The sequence below is a fragment of the Battus philenor genome, unplaced genomic scaffold (genome assembly GCF_028537555.1).
Source record: "Battus philenor isolate CCGP_79_NKW_IND1 unplaced genomic scaffold, ilBatPhil1.0.hap1 SCAF_27, whole genome shotgun sequence".
Taxonomy (NCBI): domain Eukaryota; kingdom Metazoa; phylum Arthropoda; class Insecta; order Lepidoptera; family Papilionidae; genus Battus; species Battus philenor.
Genome location: NW_027181690.1, coordinates 5385959 through 5412024, shown reverse-complemented (window position 1 = coordinate 5412024; position 26066 = coordinate 5385959). Strand labels below are relative to the sequence as shown.

Genomic DNA, 26066 nt, shown 5'->3' with positions numbered 1-26066 from the left:
AAAGTAAATAAAATATGACACTTAAACATACGTTCCATACTATATTTTTGCATTATTTTATGATGTACTACAAAAGACCAATTTTAATTTTTTTCATGTTTAGTATTTAGCGATAAATGTAATTTATTTACGTATGCAATAGGTAGACATAACAGGGTATAAGTTTTTTTTTTAAATTAATTTTGCTTGTTTTAACTAATTTCAAATATGTACTCCAAAATGCGTATAGCGCAGACTTATATTTAATATCTATAAAGTAATTACACGCAGCCTATATTAAAGTAAAGTAAAAAAAATTAAAAGGATTTATTATATATTTAATACAGTAATGGCTACTGGCGCCATCTAGGAAAAGATGTGTACACCTTCGTTACTACTGCACTCTCATAGTTTTAGTTATAAAATGCGTAAGTCACATGAGAAATTTATCAAGCACACTAACATACTAGTGTGTTGTGGTTGTTTTAATCTAAACATAGAAAACGTATAAAGTACAATATCCGACACGCCAGTACCATCAGAAACCAGATGAGTCTGATAGAGAAAAAGCTTGTTGTGGTCTGGACAGTGAGTAATTATTGTGACAATAACATCCAATGCAAAATAACAAAGAAAGCCTCCGAATCTCTATCTACTAACTACAAATATCTACAGATTACGTAACATTTTATTTGTAAATGTAAAGGAATAATAATTTTAATTATAAACTAATGAACAATTACATACTTTCAATAACGTCTAAATATTTTCTTACATGATTATTTTAAACTTTGGCAGGAAAACTTTGTAAATATTTTTCAGTAAGGATATAATAATCATTGTTGTGGCTACACTTATTGGTACAACGAAGGTAAATGCGTACTAAATTATTTTTAGAAAATTAACAATGGATAATAATTTATCTTAGTTTTTGTTTCACTAAAAAATCAATTTCCATTTTGGTTATCTTTATTAAATATATAGTGAGAAATTTTATTGTTGTAACAAGTTTATACGTATAGCCAATGTCGCCAAGTGAAACGGCTGACGGGAGCGCCACCTCGAATTGCATCGTGTTCTGACTCTGGAGATATGCAGCAAGCTAAACGCTGTAAAAAAGATGTCTCTTAAAATTATTTATCTAACAACCTCTTAGTTACAACCAAAAATTCGATATTCTAACGCATATGTTTATTATCACGTTGTATTAGGGGACCGGAAGAAATGTTGCTTTCTTAAATTAAATTAACACGACTACATTTTTAATAAGTTTTTATTTCTAATCAATAATATCATTGTTCTTCATCATCGTTATCAACAAACTTTTGCCATTCAGTATACAAATTTTCAATGTCGCAGCGATAAAAATCAATCGGTTTTCCTGTAAAGTATGTCGAAAGAAACGACATTACTTTCCGGTCCCCCTAATATACTTTACGACTCACCGATAAGGTGAGCCTTGTATACTGCTAGTAAAATTCAGGAAATTAAATATCTTTAACAATTTCAGATTCTTTTGTCGTCGTCGTTTCAGTCCATAGACGCCCCCGGTAAATCATAGACCTCCTCAAAAGGTACCATAATCGCTACGATTGGCGCCTGATAACCTGCCTGGGTTATTGTAACTTTTTAACATTCTAAAATGACAATGCAGTTATTTATACATAAAAATATTGTCTAATATAATGTTTTAGCAATATAGCAAAAGGCCTAAAACCTTTACCTTTACCCTTTACCCACTTTTTTAATTGATTTTAAAACCATACCGCCTAGTTCGCGGCTCACTTAGACATGTGCTTTGTTTGATAGTTGCAATATGTGGTTTGCGACCACGTTTCCTATAGAGAAATAATCGATTTTTTAAATGTCATTCAACGGGTTTTAAAGTAATTTTTTGGAAAGGAAACTATGGGGTATAGTAGTAGTATAGAGTATAGTATAGTATAGTAGGTTTGCTGGCAAAAGTGCGACTGAGAGAGTTTAAAATTATAACCCTGTCTGGTGGCTAGAATATATGTAATATATGCATAAGTAAAAGCATTTTCCATAACAAGCCCTTCAAGTTTAGATATGCATTCGATTATCCGAATTTAAGTTATGATAAAAAAATATTTAGTTTATACCTGTCGACATGTGCCCGGCGTTGTGGTGAGTTTGTAAAGCGCCACGATTGGTATCATTAGTATGGAGGAGCAAGCTAGACCCCATCCCAATATCACCGCCCACTGCGGGTAGGTGTATGTTTGGTACTGTAGCGGCTGTTGGTACAGCAACCCAAACACCACTACACCCTAAAATTTATTTCATAATTTAATTAAAATGTATACTCTTAGATAATTTATAAACAATATATGATACATCAATTTTGATTTTGTAAATTTATTATCATTCATCATTGTAGCCGTAGGAATCTACTTCTGGATATCGGCCTGCTCCGTAGATATGTAACGGACTGGTTGAAAGCAACCTGCATCATGTGTCTTTGGACCATCTTCATAAGTTCTTATTTCGACCATGCTGTGGACTATGCTACGCTTGCCAGTCTATGGTCACCATTCCTGAATCTTAAGGACCCAGCGACCATCTATTATGCGCACTGGGTTTCTTTCGTTTGTCTACAGACCACCATTTCTAACAATCTATACATTTCATTATACAATCACTCGAAGGAAACCTTCTTAATACTTCAAATTTTTTACACAGATTTCGGTACATAATATTTTATCGCCAAATTTTAAGGGTTGGTTAAATTTTAATATGATATTATTAATGTGTAACGAAATGAAAACTCACAATAATAAATATCGGACTGATAAATTTCCAGCATATTCTCCAATAGATTCCCGGTCTGAAACCCAGCATCTCCTCAACGTCATCGGAGAATCGTTTCAAGCCTAAAAGTTAAAAACAAAAATGAAGTTTCTCATGTCCAAAACAACTTTACTTTCCGTTATGATAATCATTTAAAACAATGGTAATATAACATTTACCGTAGAACCAAGAAACCGCCAATGCCTCGAAGAGAGCAGAACAGAGCAAAGATATTCCCGCTGCGTACGTGTCCAGTAAGTGAAACATGTAAATACCACCCTGAGGACAAGTTCGTCAGTTAGTGCGGTGTTTTGGAGGGTCATGGTAATTTAGAAGTAGACATCTTTAAGTGTAGAGAAGTTCTCTATCCTGACTACAGAGCAAATGAATTGTAATGTCGTTTGAAATAAACAAAATGACTGTTCCATACGGAATCCTTGTATTGACATAATTGCATGGGTATATGATAAAGGGATTTAGAATCAGAAAATATAGCTAATCATATTGTGTTCAAAAAACATTGCATTATATTACGGTTTGAAAGTAGCTTTTTAAATTTATAAAGTTTCGAATTAATTAATAATAAATTCGAATACTATAATTAAGAATAATAAAATTATTGATAGATAATAAATATATGTATGTATAGAATATGATAAAATTATTTATTATCTTTGCTAAGCTAGTAATTTTAATAATAAGATAATAAATTTAGAAAAATTATTAGTTGAATTACTTTATACATAAAGTGATTGGTTATAGGTTTAAATTTTAAAGTGGTTAACGTATATTAAATTTGTTAGCAATAACCATTTAAACCTTTACAGATATTTCCAATTACCCTGTAGAAGGTGATTAATTCAACATATGTTGAAATCATTTATTTTTTCTTTTCAAATGTTATTAGCCAATAACTTATTTAAATACGTAGTAATCCGAATTTTGAAAACGATTTTTCTTACTATCATTCATTGAGTTAATTATTATATCTGGAACTATTGATTTTTGGATAGGTTTTACAATAAATTTATTGACAGCAAATGAGCAATAAATTTACCAATAAATCTCTGACATCTATTTTCAATCATTCTGTATAGCACCTGAATCGAGTATCATTTATGAGTTACTTACGGGTGTGACGTTGATGCAAGCAACACAGAACGAAACGCAGACGACCAGGAGTGTGAAATGTTCGCGTCGAAGCCATGTTGCGCCACATGCACGCGCTTGGTCCAGTAAGCCCGTTATCACGCACTCCAAGCCTCCCATCTGCCGTTATTTCAAAATTTACTTTTGTTTGAAGTATAAAAGCTACATACAGCATACAGAATAGAAAATATAAAAGAATATATAAACAAGGAATAGGTAAAGTAAAAAAGATTATAAATATTAATGAATAAATAGTAATTATTAATAAGCAATTTAAAAAGTCTAAAGATTTTGATCAGTTTTGTGTTGCCGATGATAACTTACGATGTCACCTAAAGAGTTATGTTTGGAATTTTGCCGCGTGATCGGTTCCTAAATGAGAAAATCTCAATACGGGAAATTTTTGTCGTTCCAGCAATCGATCTCCGTTGGAGCCGAAAGGTAGCGACCACGAGGTGGTAATCGCAGCGTGGATCCCCACTAGGTCGAACGAGTGAAGGTCAGGGTAGTCCCTGGATGCGGCACCGCGAGATCGGTCATCGTGGTGATATGTGGGGGAGGCCTGAGCCTAGCAGTGGGCATCTATCGGCTAGAAAGTCGAAGAAGAAAAAGAATCCAAGATAGGATAAAACAGGAATTAATGTAAAAGTAGCCAATGGGCATATAGATAATCATAAATAACGAAATTAGCAAATAAGGACATATAAAATGTCTCTGCCACTTAGCGGCAGATGAGTGTAAGTCGTGAAAGAAAAACACAGAATTTGACAATGGCTTAAGCTCTGCAGCGCTTGGAACAAAGTTAAGTTTATATATTAAAAAAAAATTAAATACTAACTCATTACTAACATCATAGCTCTTAAGTAAAAATTGTTACGAACTCACTATACTACTGAAGATTAGGATAGAAGACGACCACGAGGAGATTTTTAGTGTATACGAATCCTCTTAACCTTGTACCACCCCAGAGATCAGAGTATCTGGAATATCCATAAGAACAACAAAAAAGGTGACCTGTTAGACGTTGAGTAGAATTAAGCGTATTACCCCAGAATCCAGCCCGAGCATGATCAGCATAAAGAAGAACAGCATCGCCCACAAGCTGGCTCCAGGAAGCGTTGCTACTGCTTCAGGGTATACTTGAAATACCAGACCCGGCCCTGAACGGTAAAATAATAAGGCATTTTTCAAACCTACACCGTAACATTTTAGTATTAACAAATTGTGTCTTTATTAATACTTACTAATACATATACACAAACATTTACGATACGTTGTAATAATAAATAATTTTTTTATTTTTTCCCCCTTTTTATAGTCCTCTCTACTACATATCGTGATTCTTTTTTAAAAGTTTACCCTATGTAGACACAGGTTTCTGTAAATTATTTCAAATATTATAAGTTGTTACTATAATTTACCAGTAATTCTTGAAATAGAGTAATGCATAATGCGTTAATAGAGCAAAATAACGCAAGGAAACGCATAGTTAGAAAGGAACCTATATTAATAATAGTTGTTACATATATTTGCTGTTTAAAAATGTTACTTATATTTTGCATATGATATTTGTTTCTATGTGCTAAAACGCTACTAATACGGGTATGTGAATGTGATAACAATTTTAATGCTATTTCGTTTCACCTTCAGTAGCAACAGATGATATAGGCACCCCTTGCTTGTGCGACATGAAGCCCAGATATGTAAAGATGACGAATCCAGAAAAGAAGGACGTAAAGCAGTTGACTAGAGTAGTTACTAGGCAGTCCCTGGAATATGAAAAATAATTATTAGATTTTTAAATAAAGGTCTTAAAAGTATCCTAAACAAATTGCTGCAAACTTATCACCATGTAAAATTTAAGCTAGTAAACTAATCTTGATCATTGATTTGACTTGATTAACACAAAATGTTCTGGAAGCTTCCATCGCTAGATTTTAAAAATATAGCAAAGAACGTTGGTCTGTTAAGGATTATTAAACTTTAAATAACTTGATAAAAGAATGCACTTCTTAGGAATCATGTATTCGCCTCCAGGCTATTTTAATGTTTACTAAATTATGTATTTTGAAATTATTTAAAAAAGATGTATAGTCTGGCTGAGTTTTTTTCGCCTTTTCTTCTCAGGTCTGAGGCATTTCTTTAGAACTGGTGGTACTCAACTTTTCATTAATAAGAGATGTAATCCATCGTATGTTGAATAAAAAATTGGATTCGAATTTTGAATTTTAATCACGAAAGAAGAGGATTAATGTCACGTAAAACCACCTGTAAAACGTTATAATAATTCGGATTCTCTATAACAATCAATGCGATTGGTAGCGATTCTTTCATAGAAAAAATGCGTGCTGCTATTGATAATTGGCCTTAACGAAATGTATTGCAGCTAATGGAGACCACTTCCAATAATCTTTATATATTTTAATGTTTTTATATTAATGTTTTGAAGTAACTAACTGTAATAGCAATAAATGTTACATACAATAAAAGAATGTTGTTTTTCTATGTTACTTAATTTATGACAAGTATAGGTATATAGCTTACAAGATATCATTAATCAATTTATTGGTTAAATTGAATTAGGGACTACAAACATCCTCCTTTATATCCGCAATTACGCATTAAATCTGCGTGTAAAATTACCGCCTTCCCTAGTAGGCCTTTGTAAAACACAATTTAAAGGGACTAATGTATAGATCATTTACAGCCAATTAATGTAATGTGCCTAAAATAAGGGGTTCCCGAAATAATAAGGTACTTCATGAAAATATAATAAGTGTTTTTAAAATTCAGATTACTACGTATTAAAATTAATTGTTGTTTACTGTTTCTTGTTTCTGAAGCCTTTAGAAGTTATTAGACCGTCGCATTTCAGCAGAGTTTGAGGGTGATCACCTAAGTAATTGAAAATAGGTATAAAAGCTGAAAAGATTTTTGTTCACTATTATTGTTTTTCTACAACCAATAACCATGTATATTACGTCATTTGATACTTACCTGTAGCAGTTGTTATGGAACGTATTGTAGCTTGCATACGAGAGGTGGACACCGAAGCCCGCACCCACCGAATAGAATATCTGAACTGCTGCGTCGACCCACACCTGATGAATAAATAGATAAATAAAACAAATTACGAAGACTTCATTTAAATGGTTTTTTATTTTGTCATCAAGTTATAAAAGATTTAACCATATCTATTGTAGAGACAAAGATCTTTTTTGTATATTTGCAATTACTAGCGATAGACGCAAGGTTTTCTTGCAATATCACCATCATGATGGCAGCTAATAGACGTCAAGACAAATACTCAAATAAGTAGAACATTAAATATTTGTACTTGACCTGACAGTTTTAGCTATGGATAATAAATTAGAATTCAGTAAATTAAAAAAAACGTCATTTTTGAAACACTTGGCATTATACACCGCTGGTTCTATCTTCTGATGCGTTATTAATGTTAATATGCTTTTATTTTTTCATAAGATTGATTTCAGGATTCGACATTGCAAAAGCAAGCCGCACTGAGAATTGTAACTTTTAAATCATTATATTAGGAAACTTATAAAGAAAAGTGAATTTATGTATATATAAATTAACTTAGTAAGTTTACAAACTTTGGTAAAATTGTGGAAACATTTTTTTTTGCATAGCCACTAGAACAGCCAAGACACATGAAGATATTTTTGCGTGAAACTACCTGTACAAATAATATTAACTTAGTAATACCTGCGTATCCTTCAATCTGTTAAGTTCTGGCTGTAGATAGTACGCGATACCGCGAGTAGCCCCAGGCAGGAGAAGACCACGCGCAAGCAGAATTGACAGCACTACATATGGCATAGTAGCCGTCATCCACACCACTTTGCCTGAAATAATAATCAGAATATAAATCATCATCATTTCAACAATAGATCGTCCACTCTTTGAAGTAGGCCTATCTAATTGAGTTTAACAAGGTCGTCTTCGACTTCGAGTGCCGGTCTGGCGTTAAAATGGGGGAGGAGTCAATAGCCTCCCTGATAAGCGAAAAAGACACCAAACAGTCATTCATCACCCTCTGCAGAAAAATTGTAAAAAATGCTATAGAAAGAAATAAAACGTAAATATTGCAGATAAATAGATAATGAAGACAAAATAAGAGCAAAATAATATACAGTACTGTGATTAAAAATAATTATAGAATTTATGTAATTAAAATGTGATATAAAATAACAATGTTATTATGAAAATGTAAAAAGAAAAGAGGAATGAATGAAAGGTGATACAGAGCAAAAGGGAAAGACAGCAGAATTGTGGAATGAAAGAATAGACCGAAAGACAATGTGAAGTATGAAAGAAGAGAAAGTAAATAATAAAAAATTATGTGAATAATTAAATTTGTCCGTAAAGTCCCTGTCCCACAAAAGATAGGGGGTCCCCAATAGCGGGGGCCATAAAAAAAAAACAAGGTCGTCTGTCTGGTTTGTATGAGGGCGTGCTACGCTGCGCTTGCCGCACCATGGTCCCCGCTCCTGAACTTTAAGGCTCCAGCAGACTACTGATCCGCACGTTATGTCACCTGCCTCTGCTGTTTCAATATGCCTTTCCTCTGGACTGCATTGATTACTTTCGTTAGTATACGGATCTTTTTATTCTTGATTCAAACCTACAGAGAAATTCCGAGCATACACCAACTGACATAGATAAATATGTGATTAATTGTTTGTTTTGGTCAGAGACAGGCGAAAAGTATGCAATGGTTTAAGGTGCTTAACATATACCTTTTTACAATACTAAGTGCGAAGGCTCTCAGAAAACTTCAGTACAAGCCGGAATCTTATATTACCGGTTGTGGATAATGCCAAGGCCTAAACTAGCTTAGGAGGATACTGTATTCTAAACTTAAATCTGTATTATTTGTCAGTAATGCCACAGAGTTTGACTATGTCATATAAAATTCGTTGATATTATTAATTTTTTCTCAGATCGCTGTGCGGCGCCTTAGGTTTGCACGCGGCAAGACGATAGAAAGCATGGTCGCTCCGTTCCGTCAGTGTTCGCAGCTGGCACTCTTTTTTTCTTCGTTCCCCACTACGCCGGACTTTCCTAAAGCGCAGTACAGCGGCTTAGGTCGTAAGATTATTACTTAGTTTGAAAAACGTAAACTGTTATTCCAAAACAATAAGCCTTTTAATTCAACTTACCGGAGCTCTTAACGCCTTTGAATAGTGAAAGGTATAGGGTTATATAGACAACCCCCAGACAGCTGACAAGCTGCCATTTTGGTAGGCCAAGGTCGTTAAGACCCTCCGAATATTGCATTTCCAGAACTGCACGGCTGCAAAATGTACAGAATACAATGCATGTTTAAATTTTAAGAACTTTAGTATATACACACATAAACTATCCTCCATAAAGATGTGAAAACTCTTGGAGAAAAAAGATCAACGATTAAAGGTCAATTGTTAATCATTACTTGATTTTTTTTAGCTCAAAACCCAAAGTAATGACGATGAGTTTATTTACCTTTTAAATATTTAATATATTAAATATTTTTAATTAACAGACCAGAAAGTCGTTTTTTATCGAAGCTATGAATAATCATTTCTAATCTTAATAAACTTAAGAAGATATTTTAAAATATATTTGCTACACAAAATTATTATTTTTGAATAGCGATCGCATGTCATCGGTTTGATCCCGGGATACAATCTTAAATATAAAGGATTGCCACTGCTCATAATCAAGTTAACAGATAATAGGTGGTAGCAACCTCTGCGTACCATAATACCACACTGCGATCTGTCCTGTAAAGCGTAGTGATTATGGCACATCCCCCTATCTTTGAAGGAGGTCTAATCATTGCAGTGGGCGCCTATGGGTAACGACGACGAATTATTATTTTCATTTTCACGTCATGTGGGTTCAAGTGGCAACTACAATTTGATCATCTGTACTTACTGAAAGAACTCGGAAGCTGGTGTGAAATGGGACAGGGGTCCCTGGTAAGGCGTGTCGGTGCGGTTGGTCGTGTTGGAACGTGCCGCGTCCCAGCATTGCTCTGTGTTCCACGCGTTGTCGCAATGAAGCCAGGGCAGCTCCGAGCGAGCGGAGGACACCAGGAAATAGAACGCCCAACCTGTACACGCAGTGCGCTCAAGTAAGTAAAGAATTGTTCGGTTGAAGTGGCGGGGAGCAGGATACATCGCTCGTGCAGATGGCGGTCATTGGTGCTGAAAGGTTCACGATTCGCAACATGTAGACGAGCCGAGTTCGAGCCGGTAAACGCGAAGTAGTCAGGCCCTTACTAGGCGGACCAACATACCGGAACTGGTGTGGAGTGCATCATTTATTTTAAATGTGTGTGTAGTAATAAACTTGCTGAGTCGTATAACTTACGGAAAAGTTATAAAGCCTACATCTAAATAAATAACTATTGATTCTTACCAATTATTACGTTGTAGTAGAATGACACGTAAAACGCGACCATGACTGCACAGAATCCTACGCCTGTAAAAAAAAACTTTTTTTTACATATAGAACGTCATTATATTCAGTCATGTATACAAAGATTTTAAAGTAGTCATAGTGATGCAAAAAAGGGCAATTCGTCTAGTAATTATGTACTATCTATGCAATGTTTCGAAGCTCATGGTAATATTAAATAAAATAATTGAAATAAAGAGGTAGTTAAACTTAAACAAAAAATTGAAAGAATTTAGCACTATGAGCATAAAAAAGTAACTCAAAGTTTGTACCTTTAAATAGGGGACAAATCTTCCACAGCGTAATGGGTCCTTGACGATTGTACTGGCCGAGAATCAATTCCATGTAAAACAACGGCACCGCCCCAAAGATCAGCATCAGCATATATGGGATAAGAAATGCGCCTAAACAAGAAAACTTTATGTACAATAATCATTTAAAACGACTTAATAGTAATTTTAACAACAATATATTTATTTACCGATGTTATATTATAAATGTAACAAGAAAAAAAAACATTTATAATGATATTCACTAAAATAATAACAAAAATTTTGTTTTTATTTGGCGAGCGTCTTTTGTTATTGTACACCAATTCCATATTAACGTAATAATAGTCTAAGTCTATCAATCTTTTTACATTCGTAATTACGTGATAATAGTCTAAGTCTGTCAATCTTTTTACATTTTAAAAATAAGGTTTTTTTGTTTCTTTTTCATAATTAAAAAAATCAAACATATGTGAACCAAAATGACGTGGTCATATATTATGATACATAATTCTTTACTTTTTGCACATTGTAGACATAAAAGAGCGATATTAAAAATTTAAAATTGTGTAGTTTTGTGGAACTGCAATTTCAGTTTAAAAAAAGAACTTTTATTATTAGTTTTTATTTGTTAAATTAAAGAGACATAGTTAACATACTAAAACTATGTAATTTTTATACATAATTACCTACAGCTATTTATTTATTTAGTATTCCAAATGAAGAAATATTAACTGATCTGCATTGAACGAGTAAATGAATAGTTAACATTTTTGTCATCATAAATATACGAGAGTAAAATTCAAATTGAATGTTGTTATAAGAAGGGAACTTAAAAAACTTTTTATTAAATCTTTATGCAATATATTATGTCTTTTAAATTTGATATGATATTGATTTGGGATCCCTTACTATTACATATAATATATAACCGTATTTGCCGATAATTATACTTATAATCATTGGTCTTCAAAATCAAGGTTAATCTTGTCATTGAATCATGACCATTACTGCGTGACACATCAATTATGATTGCACATATATTTTTTACTAAATTTCAATGAATTATTTTTTCATATCTTACTTGACATTTGCTTTTTTCTTTAGTATATTTTTTTTTTGTTTTGAATATGTAATTGTATGTCATTGTGGTGTGAAATAAATGTTTATCTGTCATTGGTTATTGTGTTTTTGTATTTGATCACAATATTTTTGTAATATTTACAGATATATAGAAGATATTATAGAAATATATATTTTTTTTGTAAAGCCAGAAGACTTACAGTTAATAAGGAGATTCTAGTTAACGATGTAACTTACCTCCCCCATTTCTGTAGCAGAGGTAGGGAAAACGCCAAACATTGGCGAGATCGACAGCAAACCCGATGATGGACAGCAAGAAGTCAGCACCGGTGCCCCAAGTCTCTCGTCCATCGTTAGCGTCTACCGTAACTAATTCATATTTTACACTTTTTATATTTTCAAAGAAATTTAAATAGATAAAATTAGATTTTTAAACATAAATGACTCTGCAACTTTAGTCGATAGATTGATATAAAGCATCAAGATGTTAATCTATTGAATTTGTTAATTAAAACTTGATTACCCGGTTTAATACTGTTGGCCCTAATCCTCTTCGTCGCCTCGGTGTAATAGCCTTCCTCCTCAATCTGGACTTTAGGCTCTTCTGAACACAAACACCCTTTATGTTAATCTTAGTTAAAGTGGTTTCAGTTAGAACGTAGGATAATTAGCCTAGATGACTTAGCTCTTTAACATGACATAAATCTAATAGCATAATAATCGCTTATGTGTATATAAAACTAATATATTTATTATAAACGTATATTAAAAATATCTTCAACGACTTTCAATTTAATGTAAACAATTATGGTTTTTGATAACATTTTCTTAAAAAAAGAAACATATTAGCGGAATATTAATTAAAAAATTCATTATAGCAAAATGTATAAAGCATAAAACAAAAAAAATATTGTACTAGTCGTAGATCTCAACATAAAATATCCTAAAAAGTTTATATGGGTACACGGTTCATTTAGATTTTTTTCACCCGGAATAGGAAATAAAGCATAAAAATATATTCATTAGTTATGCAAATTAACATTAAAAATCATCAGTTGTGGTATAAATTTAAGTTAAAAATTGTGTTTAAATTTTCAACATTCCAAAATGTGGTCATAAATTGATTGTCAAGCGGAACAAAGTTCTCCAAGTCCATAAATAAACTCCGTACATAAACTCTTAAACATTAATATCTAGAACAGTATTTCCCAACGCGGGCACCACGCCCCACAGGAGGGCAAAACATGGTGATAAGAATTTTAGAAAGCTAAGGTAAGGCATGACACCATTGGAGAATACTGATCTAGAATAAAGTTATTAAAATACGCCAGTTTAAACAAATAACAAACACAAAGTCCCAAAAATGTTTTTAAGGTCATATAATAAGCCATAAAGAAATAATTTTAAAATCTCAATTCTATTGTAGGTTTTGCTAAATAAAAATATATAATTATTGTCAGTACTGAAAAATATAACATATAATTATTATGTATACGTATATAATTTAAAACAGCATGTAGAAACAATACTACGTATGTCAGGATTGTGGAATTCGAGTCAAGATTGACAAAACTGGGAGACATCAGTCATTTTGATTGCGATCGAAAATATCCCGTTAGCTGCACTATGCTGCGTAACACAATTTACACTCGACTTTAAAGTTCAAACGGTTATTTTTTCGGCAGCACTAAAAATAGCTTTTTTGAAAAGTCATTTCCCTTGCAAACAAACATGAACCATGATGGGTAAAATGGGAATGAAGTGGGTGTCTCAAAACAAAGTGAACAGGCTACCAATATGCCATTTATGAATTACCTCTAAAGTTTAAAACTTGTCATTAGAGACTGAGAGATTTTAGACACAGTATTGCGCAAAAATAAATTTTAAATATTTACGCGGAAATAAACTTCGTTAAAATAAAATTGTAAATATTCATACAATAAGAGATAGATTAGCAGTGAGCATGATCATAGGTCGTGGGTTCATTTCCAAGAATATATTCTTATATAATTCTCACTTTGTGCATTAATTATATAGCATTGCTTATAAGCAAGGACAAACCTTGCTTATAAGCAAGTCACGGGAGGATGGGTAGCAGCATCCTTTGCGTACTATAATACCATATTGTGATCATCATAGAAATCTTTAAAGGAAGCCATAGCCATGCCAGTGGACGTCTAAGGGCTGAAAGAAAAAGATAGATGAGTATATACTTACTCTTATAACATGACAAGGTGACTACTGAGCCCTTCGTTGACTTGTGATCTGAAATACGAAAGCTCAGATAAGAAGTTAGTTTTTGTTATTATCAATACTTAAAAAGAGAATATCAAATAATATTTAATAAAAGAACTAATTAAATAATATAGTGAAACCGTAATAGTCTGCTTTCTGTAACCGTTTTTTCGTGGTAAAAAAGACCGATTTTCAAGATGCTTTTAAAAGCTACACACTGCTATTTTTGTTTATATATGCTGTTTTTGTTTAAATATGCTATACACTGCTATTTTTGTTTAAATATCCTTCGTAGTATTTAATATTATCAATTATCATCATTATGTCAACCCATTGAGGCCTAGTGCGAGGCATAGGCCTCCGGTCTTGAGATGACCGCATCCAGCTACTTCCCCAAGGTCCAGATTTTTCGTTATCGGTTTACTAAGTGGGAAGCCTACCCACGACGAATCTATCGAGTCTTTGTCGCCACTAGAGAACTTGAATGGGCGATGTAACCTGCTCACTGCCACTTTAGTCGAGCAATACTTCTAATTACGTCGGAGATTTTTGTTCTTACATTCGATCTCATTGAACGTTGCAATAACGAATATTTATTCACGCAGACAAACTCCTTCATGGTTTTACATTTTGTAGTACGAAAAAAAAGATATTGACTGCAATCATAAAACCAATAAACACCTGACCAAGGACGAGCATTCCTCTGCAAAATACCATTCGTTCAGGAGCCTCTTAATAACGCTGCCGACGTCTTCGCCTCAGCATTAAGGTATAATGGGATGCCGATGTGAAAAAATTCCACAACAATTCGCACCGGTATGCGGATTACATTGGAATTCAAAAATGGAACGCCTACCCGCGCAATATTCGTTCCGCCCCACTCAATAATAAACTGTAATAAAACTTTTTCACGACCTTTCTATATAAACTTTATATCATATTTATTCTATAATAAGTAACGAAAGTATAAAATCTTGGTTATAATTAATTTTCCACACAAGAATTTGAGGAACAATGCGTCGTTTTTTGTTTTATTATTATTTAGATACTATTTTTATTTACTTATTAACGTTTATATATAAACTAGCATAATTAACGTTTATATATAAACTAGTATAATTATGACCAGGGCTGTGTACGATTCTAATTTGTAAACATATTTAATTTTTCACTTTGTTAAATGAAACTAATGTAATTTTATGTATTACTATTAGCGTGACTATTTTTATATAAATAAATAAATTACATACATACGTATACAGGGTAAATGTTTATAGGTGTATAAGCTTTAAATGGTTAACTAAAATAGTATGTATGTAACTCAATTGTCGACAAATGTTTCCTTTTAACCTGTATAAACTTTGAACTAAAAACTGAACACTTTGAAATAAGTTACAATATTTTTTATATATTTGTATGCGACAGATTAATAATTCTTGTGGTACAAAGTCTGCAAGGACAAACCCAACCCGCCTACCAGCGTGGCGATCATGGTATATCTTTCATAGATATTTTTTGCAAGGAAGGCAAATGCTTTACAATGGGTGCGTCTATGGCCTGAAACACACATATTTAAGTGTTTTTTGTAATTCAAAAATAATATTCATCATAGTGCGATCACAACTCATACATAGTGCGATCAAGTAGAAATTGCAATTATAACTATAGTAAATGCTCGCTGATCAGGAAGCTACTTTAATATAATTTGTTAAAGTTGATTTATTTAATTTTAATTTTTCGCAACGTAGGCAATTATATTAACTGCATACCAGATGTTTTAAAAATGATTAAAAACTTTGTTTCGGAAAGTATTCATTTAGGTGTTATGTTAACTTAAAAAAAATGTATTTAAAAATTCATGATTATAATATGTAATATGTAACTTTATGTCTAACGTATTTGTAATAAATAAAAAATCATCATTTATTTAAGTTGTAAAAACTATTTCTATTTATACAAGCACAGAGTATGTATTTATTTAAAGAAATTTAAAACAAATAGCAGTATATATTGGATTTGAATTTCGAATCAAATACAGATAATAAGAGAAAATTCAATCATCGGTATACAGGTAAAGGTGTTCCCTTGAGAATTGTGCCCGGCGTAATGATCTCTATTTGACGAAAAGGCCCGAGCATTTTATAAAATATTTTATTTTGATGTATTTAGAGTGATGCACGAAAAAGGAACATAATTAAATATCCATTTCATGGACAATAAGTACTCAAATAAATTGTTCACGTTAAGTCAATGTCAAGCCACGTACCAAATAAAGTTTCCTTTTTACATTAATGATATTCATACATTGAAAGTGTAGAAATATTTATTTTATAATTATCTTAATTAATCAAGTAGTGTCAATAGATTAAATAACGGTTGTATCCAAGGTCCCCTCTCGAAGGTAAATACGCCCAAACACACCAAAGGAGTTTTTAGAGACAAAGCTTGGCAGCCTCCCTTATTCATTTTTTTTCCATTATTATCTACAAAGGATAATTTCCGATGACTACTGGTGAACATTAGAAGAAGAAAGTCAGAAGAGCCTAATTTGATATAAACTAGAATCAGACTGAGTTGTCCTATAATGATATGCTTCAAATTAAAGCTACTATAGTTCTACATGCGTCCGGATCTGAGATGAGCCTATAACAAACGTGTAATAATTTTATAAAAGGTAGTTTATTTTTTTTTAAATAGCAACACTACCCGTCACTCTTTTGTAAAAACTTCCGGTAAAAGGATTGAGAGCGGAGGGGTAGAAACAGCGTTTTGAATATTGAGTCGGGAGCTCGGTCACTCGTTCGATAACCATCGAAGTGATAAGTTGTCTACGAAGTTGTCATGAAACTATGGTAGTTGGCTTATAAGAGTATTAAAAGTGGAATAAAAGTATTCACTTTGCTGTTAATTGTAATTTTTCTGATAAACGTAAACGGGATTTTTTTATATGTGGGCACTTTTACAATATGCTTAACACTGCGGTAAAATATATTAGCTTTGTTATCACTCGAGAAATCCTTCAAAATATCTTAGATTTTTTTTATAGTTTTTGTTTGATTAACTACCTTAATTTATTACATTAAAATTTATAGACATTTACAAAGGAGTATGTTGAAATAAGGTTTCTTACAAAAGTCTTATTAATTTTACGGTCAACATGAAGTTTGCCCGAGACAAGAGTACCGTGAAATCTTGCGAGTATAGTTTTTATATATAAAGATGATGAAGCAAACATTAATTATTACATTTGTACAAAATTTAAGAACTATGTTGAAAAAAGCTGCTGTATCTGTAATAATGTCTTGTGCAGTGTACTTTAAAAAAATACTAGCCAATGTAAACAAATGTTGTAATTAAATTAACTGATATATGCAGTAAGTAATAAGTATTTTGTTTTTAAAAATGTATGTAATATGTTTAATCTCGCTGCTTATTACATATATAAAGATATCTACATATATGTTGGCGAGACTGCATCTACCTATACATATAAATAAATAGGTATAATAAATAGATTTATGGTCATTTTTAAAATATCCGAAAGTAATTGAGCAATTAATTTCCAAGCTTTATTCACTTTAAAATTCTCTAATAATTTTATATTTATTTTGATATTTTACTGTGGTCGTGCGTGTTGTGTACGAATGTGGTTTCTATCACAACTGGGGATACACGTACACAAAAGTGTGAAGGGCAAAATAAACAGTACTATAAAAAAAAATTAGTAAGTTTTTAGATTATGTGACTTTTTTTCAAATTAATGTTATAGTTAAATTGTATGTCGTGCTAATCCATAACTAATATAGCCTTTAAGTAAATTTTGTTACTAACTTATATTCTATGGATTCACTAGATTCTGAAATTAAATTTTATTAATATAATTACAGTTTTTTTTTAAATGTTAAATGCACTTATTAAATTTCTATTATCTGATAATTTAGAGGCATTACATAAGAGTGTGTTGTATATATTGTATATACTGTTGGCTAGAATGTATGTATATAGTAATTTAACGAATAAAATATCGGTATTTTAATTTAAAATGGTTTTGATAGAAGGCAAATTAATTCAAGAACCAATTCCTCAATACGAGTGCCTGTTGTTACAACATCAACATCGAAGAATTAACTCTCTACAGGCAGCAGAGGAAACAAAATGAGTGAAGAGGCAATAAGTCTCAACGCCGCGGCGGAGGGCCACTACAGAACTACTTTATTGCTTTAATACGCTTTCGCTTTCTCATTGTTTTACATTTAACCTGAAGGCAATGTTTAAGTTTCAACCTGAAATTTTAAGCGTGGCTTCGTTATTATTTCTGTAAGAAAATAATATCTCTACAATTTGTTATATTACTTTTTCTACATTTCTACAGAGAGTCTCTCGGATTTGCTGAGAGATCGAATCGTAAATGATGAGTTCTGCAGAACTACCAAGGTCACCGACCTAGTTTGAAGAATAGTGCAGTTTTAAATTTAAAAAAAATACTTTAATCATGTTATTAGTAAGAAAGACGACGCTATGAAGAGACCAGTTGACCAAGGAGAAGTGAATGGCTGAAGAGTTTGCCCAAGTCAGCAATAGATGAGAAAATGTTCTCAAAATCCCAAAACCCTTAGTATCTGCGAGGTGAAACGCCTCGATGAAAAAGATATGGCAGAGGATTGCGTGAATGTCGCTCCCTTATTTTCTACCTTAGGAAGGCTCTTATGATCACACTAATTTCGTCAAGAGCATACAAGAAACTAGAAGAAAAATATGACAGTAAAATAGTAACTTTGTCACTAAAAACTGGTTTAAATAATGAAATAAAGTCAACTTTTCGTTCTTGGTATATCCCTTATTTAGTTACTGTCATTAAATTTGTATCTGGGGAAACAATAGTTTATGGCCCGCTTTGGAAGCGTAGTGATATATTTAAATCAATGTTAAATATAGAAAGACTTATTTTCGTCATTATTAAAATCTGGCGCACAATGTTTAAAATTAAATCGCAAATGAGAACTAATGAGAAATTGATGCATACTCCGTGGGCGACGGTGAACAAGCATTTGCATTAAATTGTATTTTAAATATCTAGCTAAAAATTGAGAATTTTAATAATAGAATGTGTTATTGAAACCTGTGTAAACTGTAGTAATTGAATAATCTATTTTTACTATCCCTTTTAAAACTGTCGTTTTTGTTTTAAAAATTATTTAATCGAGGAAGTCGTCTAAAGATAAACAAGAAGTATTTAAATAAATTTTATAATATATTCTATATTAAATATTTTTCCAGCATTGTATTCTTTAAAACCTTTCATAATTAACTTAATATCTACTATCCATACTATCCATTTGATTTTGTGCGTTAGAAATATCCTTTATCGTTGATCATAAATGTTAATCTTTTATAAAGTTAGTTCTTATTACCATATATATGTACATATACTACTGGTACTACTTGGGATGTAGGGCATGTAAAGTACTATATTTCACTTTTAACTTTAAACGTGGATTCCATTCAACTAGCAAGTCTTTTTATGGGCAATATATAGGCTTTTATTTAATTTTTTATGAATGTCTAGGAAGCTACTAGTTAAATTTAAAAAAATGTCAATAAAACGTTTGTATGATAACAGCACTTGTGAACGACGTGTTTGCTTGCAGGCTACGCCAATGTTAATGAAATATATATATTGTTTTAAACGTTTAGTTTCTCCGAGTTTCACGTGCCTGTTCTTTTCAAGTCTGTGGCATTAATTATTCGAACAGGTGGTAGATTCATTTTGATATCTATAAGAAATGTGATCCGTCCTATAATATCCTTAACTAAAAAATCGTTTAAATAGCCTTTTGTATGTATATACGGCTACGCTTTCTGATTCTTTTTCATTATTTTTTTTTTACTTATACTTCCTTTGGCGATTCACTGAAATAAAATGGAAAGCTAAAAAATCACTTTTTCTTAAACTTCATAAATATCAGTATTTATTCGTGGTTAGCGATATTATTATGTTTATATAAAGTCATTAATTCATTACAAGTCTATACATGACGGACGTAAACAAGATGTGCAGTGATAATATTTAAAAATATTTAATATTATTTTATTTTAAGAAAATATTATAAGGCAAAGGCGTCTATCGGAGATCGTCACGATGAACGATTTTGTGTTGCCATATCCTTGGCTTGGATTTTCGGGGACCTTGACTACGTCGATCCACTTAGTGGAGGGCTGTCGACCTTATGTATAGCATTATGAGAAGAAATCAATCAATCCTTTTGCATAGTAGTGTTTTAATTAAAAAATATATATATAAATACCAAAAGCCCGTGGAGTGCTGCCAGCTGAACAGTAGCCGTCGTCGCGGATGACACTTCTCCCACCGGGAGTGCTGGTGGTACGGCTTAGGAGTGCCGGACTAGCGCGCTGCTCCTCATACGATGGCGCGGTGTGGGTCACCACACCACCACTGCCAAGCGTAGCCTAGAAAATCCATAATATTACTCACTGAATGATGATGGTCTTCTCATACTACTCAATGTTGACCGCTTTAATTCCAAACACGTTTAAAATATAAATAGTGATAGCACTATAGCGAAGTAACATAACCGTTACTGTAACACGAGAAACGAATATACTATTTGTTAGTTTCGCGAACCAACTGAACGCTTCTTCCGCCCCTTGCACGTGTAATTTCGTAAAATCTGTTCTTATAGATACGAAGAGGTCAGCTAAGAACGAATTTTTCGAAATTCTATTTGCAAAGGCGGGTACGGGGGCGTGCAATAAGTTCACGAAGTGGGCGTAGAAGTGAAGACTGTCTCATACAAACACACATTGCATATTCTATATCTTACATGTGTGTATTTTATTAACGAAACACCAGTGTTTCTTAAAAATCATCAACATCATGAGGGAAAATATACACATATTTATACATGTACATATATACATATATATATAATATAAAGTTCGAAATGCGAAACATTATGTAAACCAAACGAGATAGATGTCACATGATGTTTTGGACATCGTTATTATTATTTAAACTGTAAGACTTCTTATTGATAGACGCAGGTTTCTCGCATAGGCTTAAAGGGCCAGTTGGAGGCGGCTAGCGTCTGACGACATTAACAATATCGTCTTTCCACCTTACGAATAGACGTATGTCTTTCATTCGAGAACCTTAGGCATGAGCGTTTTCGAGTGGTGAATTCTTTCTATACATTCTAATTTTTTATATTTTTATTTCTATAAATTCTATACATTTAATTTCTTCTATACATCCTCACTAACCATAGTAGGCACTTTACTGTTGTCATGGTAATCTCTATCATAGTTGGTGAGACGAGGTCTGCTCGCTATTCCACCGGCTTCCGGTCGATGGCAGCACACGTCTACTTCCTGTTCCTGGTAAAAAAAAATTTTATTCATTTTTTTTCAAAAAGATTAAAAATTAGATATCTAACTTCAACTCGTTTCTCTCATTTATTTTTCTGTATCGTAATTGTCAAGCGAATATTATATAGTAATTTATGAAAATAGTCACCTTTATAAGTTGCTGTTTATTCTATGTGCAATATATTTGTTTAAGACGAAAAATCAAAATTATTGGTAAGTACACAAACACTATATTTTTTCAAGGACGATATAAATATTAATAACAACAGCAAAATAATGAGCACACACATAATTGCTTAACAAGCTGTGCGAATAATCACAATTATTTTACTTTATTACTCATATACTATTTGTTAAATGTATACATTATAAATATGTATAATACTTTTAAGTCAGAATTTAAAAATTTACAGAAATTAATAGATTTTTATAATTAAATAAAGGTAAAACATGGTACGTATATTTACGTAAAATTTTATATACAGTAATTCTATATGCATATTTCAAGTGGCATTGTAGTTTAACGACTTGGAGGCTACTTCTTTTAAGGTAGAGTAAGATAGAGAAGCTTCGCGGGTCTCTGGGAGGTCACTGTTTAGCTGGATTGGGAGGTAATTAGGCTCTTTGATCGTTTTTATTAATCGTTGAGTAGTTTATGGAGTTCTAGCCTCAATAACCCCTCAAGTGGACTTCGGCATGGGCTGTATTCGTCAATAATACGCGTTTAATATTCAGAAACAAAGTTGCCCGAGAGGGTTCTCTTTTACTATTTTTACTACTTATTTCACGCGCCATTATAAATTTATTCCTGCACCGTTGAAATGGTAAACTTGTAGAGAATGATTTCAGAATTAAGTTGACTGTTGTATTATACTTTTTATAGTAAGAGTATTAGAAATAATTTCCTACCATTAACTGTATTTATTACCATTTATTTTAATATTTGTGTATTATAGTCTTCATCTTCTATTTTGTTTTGCTTAAAATTTTAATTACAATATTTTTTGGTCATTAACGTAGGCATTAGTTTTATAAATGACTATAATGTTTTTGTTTACGTTGACGACGTGACTTTAATAGAATAAATAAAAATCATTACTATATAATATATTGGCTTTAAGTCGTTTTGTAAAAATAGTTTCGGTAAAAGATCTTGATACGTGATACACAAGAAAAGATAATGAACATGTTTACCTGGCCACGTGGCGGAGAGGAACCTCGTCGCGATCCGCTGCTGGAAGACCTGTTGCTTGCTTCTGAGAGTAACAAATAATATCGTGAAAATTATATAATATTCCCATACTACACACATACTACACATAAACGTGCTTTAATATGATTAACAACTGTTTATACTTTTTATTGACAATTACATATTTAATTATTAACATATTTATATATCAATAAACTTGAAAAAACAGGACTAGAAGTTAATGTTTTTATTACAGTATCGGTCAATATAATTTTGAGTAATTATACTGCGACATGTAAGAATGAATTAAGCGACGAAATGAAAAAAAAATTAAATTGAACTTAAAATATATGGATTTAAATATTTTAAAATAATTAAAATAAAATTTATTTCGTTATTTTTCAAAACCTTATTTTAAATCATAAAATAATTTAATTTTAACTCAAAGAATCAAACGGCAATGATGTCGTATAGTAAATTATTTATAAATTTAATTATTAGCAGACATATGTCCTATGTCTTTAATTCCTTACTTAAATACACTATATACACATCTAACTTTAAATTTAGAATATCTTACACATAACATACAGGACTAGACCCACAATTCATAAAGGATTTGGGTCGATGTTAATTTAAAAACCTTTGAATCTGATTTTTCTATATCATCTACTGTCACAATCTGTTCTTACAGCATTATCACCATTATGATCATCATCTTTAGGACCATAGGACATCCACTGCTGAATTTAAGTCTTCCATATAATTTTCATAGGACTGGTAGAAAGCGGCCTACATATAGCGTTTTTCGTCCGTATTAGAGACAAAGTCGTCCGTCCATCTTGTGGTCGGACGTCATACGTTACGACCTTAAGGCCGCAGCAGCGATCTGTTCTTCATGTTATGTGTCTGGCCCACTGCAACTTCAATTCGCTGACCGTTAGGCTGTGTAAATTTCTTTTGTTTGTTTATGGATCTCTTCATTACATTCTTACATGATACTATCAAATCTAAATTTAGTTTTAGTAAGAAGAAAAAAAAAGATGCTGTATCAAATGAGTTTCTTACATTGATGTGGTGATATTGATAGTCCTTAAGTATGTTATGAATTACTGCTTATTACAAACAATGATTTTAATTTGATTTGATTATAATGTATCACAATTATATTTTAAAACTAGGAAATAATGCAGAACAGTAGATAATACAAGCATTAAAAGAGCATGCTTTTGTGTTGTCTTTAATAAGCGTCATATTGATTTATGTACGAAACGAAACGAAATACCAAATAATTTTAACATTGAAATATTGAAATCATAACATTTCATTTTGAAGAGACGCGCAATTCGATACAAACGTGCTCAAATAAAAGGTATTTACGCGAATGGATTCCCGAAATTACACGGTTTGTTATATTCCGGTTGAGTCGTATGAATTCATTTTGAATATTCAATACATTCTGTATACACGAGTGGGTGGAGGTGAAAATTTGTATGCTTGTTTACAAAATAACGAGGCACGTGTCATTATTTTTGAATAAAATTTTCCACTGTTGATCCAAGCTCAATTTGACCTTGAACCAGAACAGTGGTTTTCTAATTGGTTCAGTTGGCCCCCAGACGATATACAACTCTCTTAACCCTTAATAGCCTAGAGTTTCAATTTTGATACCAATCTTTTAAATCGAATGTTCACATTACTATTAGTTTTTTTTATAGGTTGGCTGTACGTACAGCCAATTTTACTGTTGTATAATATTCTTTCCAACGAAATTAAAAAAAAAATCTATTTCCCTTTCATCTAGACCCTCAAGTAAACACAGTAATATAAAAAAAATCACTTTTGTAAATCAGGCTATTTGATTATTTATTTGTTATCTGCTTTTGATAGTAAAAACTAAAATGTTAGCTTTACGTCACCTATCAATGTAGGCAGATAATAGTTTAAGAAGCTCATTGTCTGCCATTTGTTAAAAACTTGCACATTCCATATTAAGTACAACGCGTGGAGACTTTCAAAGCACCGCCGCCGTCCGCAACGTTTATTCAGACGTGCCAAGAGTCAAAGTACAATTTGGGGTGTCTGTGCTAGCAAACCATTGTAATATAAATTTGTGGTTGGAACTCGGCCGCGTCAAAAATTTACACAGTTCTAGTCGTCACATTTTTGGCAGGAAATATAGCTACAGGATTTCTAACGGACCTAGCGAAATTTTGGTTGAGATTTACGAGAAAAAATATCAGGGTACTTCTGTATTAGAGTAATTATTTACAATATTTATTAAAACTTAAAAAATCTTACTACTTAATAATACATAATATAATTTTCTTTCTATAACAAATACATACTCGATAATTACACGGTCAGGCGTTATTGTGCTGATTTAAACATAGTTCATTCATGATGTTTAACTTTTGTAATCACATAAAACAAGTAATGAAAAGCTTAAATAAATTTATCCTTACCTCGGCTAGTGTCGCGGAGCTCGCCGGCGCCGACGACATTGCCCAAGCCGGGCATTCCCGCCATACCGTCCGCTACGCACGCCGCGCCTTCATGCTTTTAAACCTGGAACAATATTATAATAGTATAGTAGCAACCAATCTAGCAGTAGTAGTGCTACATATACCATGGTCAGAAAGTAAGCGCAATAAATTTATAGCCGTCATCACAATATGCTATTAGTGAGTCCCAGGATGAAATGCAAAATGAGAAGATCCGCAGAAGGACCAGGGTCACGGACACAGCAAGAAGAATTGCTCGTCTAAAGTGGCAATAGAGTGAACATCACACGAACGTTGTGTTCTCTACTGCCAATGGCCGTTGGGGCATACATGTTCAGGTAGTCAATGTATACGGGCAGCGCAAGAATTGTCATCGTGGCCTATCTTTGGTAAAGGCCGTCTATTAGCTAACATGATTATGTTGATGCCTAAAAATATTAGATACGTAGTCCAAATCACCTTTAAAAATTCTTTGAATTTCGCGTTCAGAAAAAATCAGCATAGGACGTTCCCATAAAATAAAAGTTCATCGTTATTAATAAGGCATAAGAGCAAAGCACCTTCAACACGCAATCACAAACTCTGAGAAGTTGTAAATGCAAATGAGCAAACATTTGTCCTTCACAAAAATACTAAATCTATGTCGGAACGCTGTTAAAAGCCTTAAATATTTTGTACTTTTCAATTATTTAATTACACATTGTTTTAAATTATAAATTTAATATATAAATATACACCTCGTCTTACAATAAGCAGTCATCTGTATAAATAAACACCTGCAACATTTGCAACACGCGTTGCAGGATTGACGAAAACTTTACCTTGTTTTAATTTTGAATATTTTTTACATGTTTCGAATATAAAATTTGCAGCACTATCCTCGTTCCAAGCAAATCTTATTTAAACATATTTATTTAAATAACAATAACTGTATGGCACATTAATCGCAGCAATGATTTAATACTTCGTTGGTTATCAAAATTTGAACTGATT

The 26066-nt window shown here is 32.3% G+C and overlaps 1 protein-coding gene across 1 annotated transcript; it reads right to left on the bottom strand.

Annotated features, from left to right (window-relative positions):
* Positions 1-953: 953 nt before the first annotated feature.
* LOC137925632 (sodium-dependent noradrenaline transporter-like) lies at positions 954-25098 on the bottom strand. The gene is made up of 20 exons (XM_068769104.1): positions 25035-25098; positions 22572-22633; positions 21273-21386; positions 20297-20459; positions 13974-14021; positions 12280-12360; positions 11994-12116; positions 10677-10808; positions 10366-10428; positions 9880-10057; positions 9123-9256; positions 7666-7805; positions 6937-7040; positions 5584-5708; positions 4987-5099; positions 3922-4059; positions 2970-3069; positions 2773-2873; positions 2103-2270; positions 954-1088 (listed from the first exon to the last, which is right to left on the bottom strand). The coding sequence occupies exons 1-20, from the start codon at positions 25096-25098 to the stop codon at positions 990-992; spliced, it is 2250 nt and encodes a 749-aa protein (XP_068625205.1). The 3' UTR covers positions 954-989.
* Positions 25099-26066: the final 968 nt, after the last annotated feature.